General features: G+C 49.6%; 2 protein-coding genes across 2 annotated transcripts; both read left to right on the forward strand.

The window, feature by feature from the left end:
- Positions 1-514: 514 nt before the first annotated feature.
- Positions 515-2846, forward strand: FIBRA_03728 (uncharacterized protein; the record flags this gene model as incomplete). Its single annotated transcript, XM_012325558.1, has 8 exons — positions 515-586; positions 674-947; positions 1008-1097; positions 1148-1227; positions 1291-1419; positions 1484-1586; positions 1645-1814; positions 1872-2846. 8 exons carry the CDS (start codon positions 515-517, stop codon positions 2844-2846), a joined length of 1893 nt encoding a protein of 630 aa, XP_012180948.1.
- Positions 2847-4191: 1345 nt separating this feature from the next.
- On the forward strand, positions 4192-5144 carry FIBRA_03729 (uncharacterized protein; the record flags this gene model as incomplete). Its single annotated transcript, XM_012325559.1, has 2 exons — positions 4192-4408; positions 4477-5144. 2 exons carry the CDS (start codon positions 4192-4194, stop codon positions 5142-5144), a joined length of 885 nt encoding a protein of 294 aa, XP_012180949.1.
- Between the last annotated feature and the right edge of the window lie 1318 nt (positions 5145-6462).

Raw genomic sequence — 6462 nt, forward strand, 5'->3', positions numbered from 1 at the left:
CATGCGGTAAGCGCAGGAGCGACAGCCGAATAGACAAGGCAGGAATTCCAAATGAAATGAGAGCGGGCGGATGAGCAACCCCACATGCAGATACTGAAGTAGAGAGGTATTGGACAAGCTAGAACGCCTTCTGTGGATAGTGAACAGACAGCGACGTGTAGCCTCAGATCCAAGAGGCTCCGGGTGATGGTATCTGTATGAAAGAGACACATAGCCTATGATATGTGTAGTCAATCCAATCCGAAGTACATACTAGATCAGAACGCAATCAAACCGAATGCGTACTGAGCTCCCATTTTTGCCAGGGTGGCCATTTGTACTAAAAGACAAACCACTGAATTATGAAGGGATGACATAATGAAGCTAGTAGACGGATACGTTGTTGTTGAGCATGCCAGAAAGCACAATGAGGAATGGCATACGCTTTCTGTCGATCCTCTTAGAGCTTGATAGTTAAGGCAATATTAAACATACGAAAGCACATTGAGGGGCCATATGGAGAACTGGGTACGAGATGACTCTCGAGAAGCTCGCGACGTGCGTTTGGACTGTGAAGTTAATTTCGGAGTATGAAAATGGCATTAACGTTAATCAACGTTTGAGGAGAATGTGGAACGAAGAATAGCCGTCCTTACTTACAGGCACTGCACATAATTCATGTTTCATATGTCAGGATATCAGTGACTTGGATGGTCTTGCTGTTCTCCCCCCTCTCCATCTCCCTCCAGTTTCCGTTGTCCGCTCTCCGATGGACACTGTTGCTCAGCTAACACATGATCAATTGCCAAATGCAGCTTCTCATTCGCACTCCACGCTAGCCACGGTCACATCGCCGCTGCGCAGACAAGTCCATCCAGAGCAATATCACATCTACGGCCACAAGCGCAGTATAGTCGTGGTCGCCCTTGCTCTGGTCCTGTTTGTTTCTGCGCTCGATTCTACCATCGGTATGGTTTCAGCGTCAAGTGTGTCTGTGGCTCTGATGCATGCATGAATTATTATCGCAGTTTCTGTAGCACTACCTGTCATTGGAGCTGACTTTGACGACTACTCACAGGCAAGCTGGGTCGTCACCGCTTATTTGATAACGTACACAGGTGTGCTCAACAAGTGGGAAATGTGTGCCACCAGGACTCACTGCATGCAGCGTTCCTTCCCATTGTCTCGAAATGCACGGACATCTTTGGGCGGAGACCCATCCTGGTATTCTCCACGCTATTCTTCATGGTCTGTTCTCCTTGCTTCGCCAGCAAATGTCCTCACCGTTCAGTGTCTATCCGTTTGGGGTAGCTTTGGTCTGGGGCTTGTGGTGGCGCCAAGACCATGAAGCAACTCATCGTATTTCGCGCTCTGCAGGGAATTGGTGGTTCGGCGATCTATTCTGCTGTTATCGTTACGATCAGTACTATTGTGCCTAGAGTGTGTCATATCCTTGATTCAATGTGTGGCGTGTACAATTTCTGATACTAGCGCGTTCTTCTAGACAGAAATTGCCAAATATATCCCAGTGATCGGTACAGTATTTGCCATGAGTAGCGTCGCAGGCCCACTCATTGGAGGTGCAATTGTTTCCCATATCCACTGGGGTTCGTCTTCCCAATTGATCTATTCTGTCCTGCTCCTGAGTACGGGTTCCCGCGCTAGGCTGGATATTCTTCGTGAATTTGCCCATAGGCGCCATTGGCACTTGCCTTCTCCTTTATGGGCTGAAGGACCCACAACAAGAACCGCTCAGCTGGAATATAATTGCCCGTCGTGTAGACTGGATCGGTAACTTTCTTCTCCTCGCCAGCAGCGCCCTAATTTCTTTTGCAGTGAGTTCGTTGGCGCATGTCCTGCTTACCTCGGCCCTCTCAATTGATATGTTTTAGCTCCAAGTCGGGGGTTTATCCTATCCGTGGATTTCGGCCAAAGTTCTTGCTCCGATTATCATATCTGTATGCCTGTTACCACCTCTCGTATACTTCGAGACTCGACATCCAGAACCCGTCATCCCGCTCAGTCTGTTCAAGGACCGGAACTACTCTCTAATAGTCATTTTCACGCTCTGTCTCGGAGCTGGCTGTTACACAACTACGATATTCCTTCCACAACGAATGCAAGTGGTCGATCTCGCCTCGCCGATCACTGCGGGCGTACGGATGCTCCCGCAGCTCCTGCTCACAGGGCTCATGTCCATCGTGGCCAGTGCAATCGTCATGAAGACACATCGCTTCCGTGGGATTATGTGGGCTAGCGCATCCCTTGCACCCGTTGTATGCGGCCTTTTCTCCATCCTCACCGTGCACACGTCCTTCTCTCAGCAGTACGGTTTCGAGGCGCTCGCAGGTATCGCGTTCGGGACGACATTGCCCGTGTCGACGATCATCGTACAATTTAGCATTGAGCGCTCAGAGATCGCCTCTGCCACAGGTTTCCAGTCGTTCACATGGCAGCTTGGCGCGCTGATCGGCATCGCTGCCGACACTGCCATCCTGAATGGTGTTGTCATGAGCCGTCTCAACCTCCTCGCGGACAATAACGGCCCACTCGCGGACCCTGCCCTACGCGGGGCTATCTTGCAAAATCCAGCCGGAATGTTGAGCAAACTCGATTCCGTGTCGCGGGCTTATGTACAGGACGCGTATAGCAGTGGGTTCTCAAAGGTTTTCATTTTTGCTGCCGGATGTCTCGCGGCTGGAGCATTGGCGACCTTTGGGCTATTGCACGTATTTCCTTCCGACCTCATAGCCGATACGGAAGACGCGCGGAAACCAAATGGTCAACCAAATGGGAGGTGGTCAGACGATGTTGACACAGGAAGCAGCGTGATGTTGATAGGCGCACTCACGGATGACACGGACTAAACGGACAAGCAAGTTCAATCGGATTCCCAAGCAACTGATGACAGTAATGGCATGTACATCAATATCTCTGTGGTGAAAAGTGCAGATGGGCCTCCGCACGATCAGGATTCACGAGGTGATATCATGCCCGTTGATCCTGTGCAAGGACTGCCTGAATCAAGCTGCCATCTTTCAACGACGTTCAATTTTAGCATAAATAATATATCAATGGACATATATCACATTCTATCGACGAAAGAATGTCAATATGCAAGTATTTGATGTGGATGTTCCGAAAAATAGGTACGGATAGCAAAGCTAGGGATAGTTTTCAAGCAACACATGGATAACATATAATTTGCATTGCCTGCTAGACGTATAATGATGCGCCTTTTGCATCATGTACATCAATAGCTTGGAACTGCCGCTAGATCTTTCTGTTGGAAAGTAAAGAACTGGTGAGTCCACCAGTCTGAACAATCTGACCAGACGGCAGACTGTCTAGTGGAGATTCCGTGGCAATGCTTCCAAGGTATATTAAGCTCGAGAGAATGCGAAAGTGGTGGCGTCGTGGCGGACTCAGAGGTGAGAGGCCCAAGATTACCAGTGTAAGAGAAAGCCAAAAGTGCACTCATTGTTATATCATAATAACGTTACGGTCGACTTGAAAAAGAGGTAAGAGCTCATCGAATCATAGTATGCTTAGGAGTAGATCGAGCTGCGCGGTAGGATGTCTCAATATCATAACATTATGCATGTACTGTCGGCGCAGTGCAATGCTCTAGCCTCGGTGAAAATGACCAATACTCAACTCGATCCTTATCGTTTCAGCCATGGCTCTTACGATTGCGGGAGAGTGTGCGCGATTTAACTGGGCACATATTCTCACTCTATTCACGCTCTCATCGCTGCAGTGCGACAATTCAATCATTCTGAAGCAAGACTGAAGCCGACGAGCTAAATACGTTGTACTCTACTGGTGTTGATTTGAGTTGGATTTGGCCACCGTGGACTCTGATTCGTACTGCGATTCTCGCGCTGATCATGATGATAACTCCCCGCGCTGAGGTACCTTGCTGTTGGGCAGACTCATTGTTCTGTGCACTGATGCACTTGTTACAAATTCCAATGTTGCTATGTGGGCCTCTCCCGGTGACTACTAGTGACATAATTTAGCATTCACCAATCCCAAGGTTGTGGTTCAAGCTGGAAGTCGTATTTTGCCGAGTTACATCGGATCAAGCTGATCTATCACCGACCCGGAGTCGCTCGAGGCTCGAGGCCACAGCTTGTCCTAGGCTCACTCGCTAGACGACATACCTGCATCACATTCCTCTCCCATCCATCACAGATCTAACCGGGAACGATGAATCATACAGCGTGGACACAGAATGCATCTTCCCTACCCTCTGACCGAATTCCGCCGTCTAGGCCGAAACAAAACTCTGTAAAGGAAAAGAGAAAGCCGGCAGCGCAAGAGCCCTTGAAGAGCAAGGAAGTCCGCCGATTGGAGTTTGTGCGGGATAGTTTGAGGAAAGGGACAGGGCGGGAGAGAGACCCCAAGGGCGGCTGCTTCTGCCAGGGTGCGTCGCAATAGTTGATTTTTCAGAGTACAAGCATAATGACTGGTGTTCCCATGTGTTATTTCCAGCTAGAGTTCACACTTTGTCGTCCTATACGCCCCTGTGTCACAACTGCGGCCTTGTTCTCTGCAAGTTGCAGCTCCCGCACCATGCCTGCCCGCACTGCGCATCCCCACTCCTCACGCCCACCGCACGCGACGCTTTGGTCGGCAGATTGGAAAAACAGATTATCGAAACAGTTGCGGAGGAGAAAGCTGCTCGCGACCGTGCCATCCAGGACGCCCGTGCTGCTGCTGGGGCGTTTCCTTCCCTGTCCGCCACCACCAGCGTTTCCAGCACAGACGCACTGGCGGCACATCCTACGAACCAGCCACACAAAGTTTTGTCACTCAATGCGAAAACAAAGAAGGTGATTGTGCGGTCGTCCTACACTACGCCAGCCATCTCGCGCTCGTCCTCGCGCGACAGCGGGATCAAGGAGGGCGAGGAGGAACAGAAGCGCATACTCCCTCCACCGGATGAAGTTGTATATGCGAGGAACGACCCGAATAGGGATCGGCCGTGGGCAAACCTTCGGGGAGGCAGCTTTACATACGTCCCTCCGCCTCATGCAAGGGCAGGTAGTGCGCCTAGTAGCTCAGACAAGAAGCTACACGGAGACGGGAGCACTGTACAGATGGCGAAGAAAGAAGGAAAAAGAAAAGATCAGGAAAATAAACTTCATCGTTCATCGTGACATTCGCGCCTGATTTGATTCACAATGTCCACGGTGAACGATCATCAATCCTAAGACTGAGGCTTATTCCGGCCGATGAATATCACGCCAAACTTGGTTTGTCGATTTTCTGCGATCTGGTTCGCATTGTTACATGATTCTTGCGAGAATGCTTTGCGTGGCAAGTGACACATCAGTGGGCGTAATGGATGTATTGTGTGACACTGTCTGTCGGGTGTGTCCATCCGAATTGCTTTCCAATATTCCATAGGTGACATACTCATGGAAACAAATTCTGAGACGTAGGCTTCGCGCTATTCTGTGAATATTATAATGCGGCTCTGTTACAGTGTGCGGCAGGTCCGCCCGATCACCTACCGCCAGAATTGAATATGTATGGATGCTCGATCGCCTAGCTGATTTGCCTCAGCATGGTGACTTGTTTGGATTACACTTTGAAACAAATATTCTATATGGAGATGTGGTACAGAACTATTCAAAATCAAAGATTCTCCAAATCCTTCCCGCCTACTGATGATACCTGTGATGTGGCGAATACGGGATTTGTTACACGCAACAAGGCGATCTTCCATGCTACTGTTCGGTTCAGTAAATGAATTTTTGAGATCTACGACCGTGTCACTTCGAGCTCCTTCCACTCTGCATCATAGACCAGTCGGTCCAATTTGATCAGAGTTCCGCTACTCGCCATGACATAGGCGGAGTATCGGAATGACCTGTGTAGTTTGACAGAGGCAAAATTGTCAGTAGACCGAACACGCGAAAAGGGCATATAGCCACACTACCCACATCGTAAGCCAATGCTCCGCTTGCGCGCCTTCTCACAGATCTGAAGCAACAAGTAGCCAGCTAGGGGTGACCTTATTGTCCAAGCTTCATGAAGTGCAAACGGGATATAGAACGAGTGGTGCGAGAGTGTCGATGACAAGCCCAGGCATTCGGAATAGAATCTAGCCACTGTGCTCAGAGGAAGATGACGTCACGGCAGCAAGACAAGACAGCGCTTGTGAATCACGGGGATGGAGAGATCAGAGAAAGAGAAGAGAACCTCTATGGGAGAATGAGTGTATAGGGCCCTTCTATAGAGTGTGCATCGCGCGTATAGCAGTGACGATTGGACCAGGAAGCCATCGGGGTGATTGGCGTAAGGTTAGTCAAGACAGCTTTGGGTTATGTCGTTGACAAAATAGATAGTGTATCTCGCCTGTAACAGCAGGTTGAATTCAGGGATTGAACGGTTAGCGAGGATGTCGGGACGAGCGAGAGCTCAGGACACAGAAGTAGTACTTTTTATATGCAAAAGAGAGGCCAAAGCGTT

Source organism: Fibroporia radiculosa (assembly GCF_000313525.1).
Source record: "Fibroporia radiculosa TFFH 294 genomic supercontigs, scaffold2217, whole genome shotgun sequence".
In the NCBI taxonomy this organism is placed as follows: domain Eukaryota; kingdom Fungi; phylum Basidiomycota; class Agaricomycetes; order Polyporales; family Fibroporiaceae; genus Fibroporia; species Fibroporia radiculosa.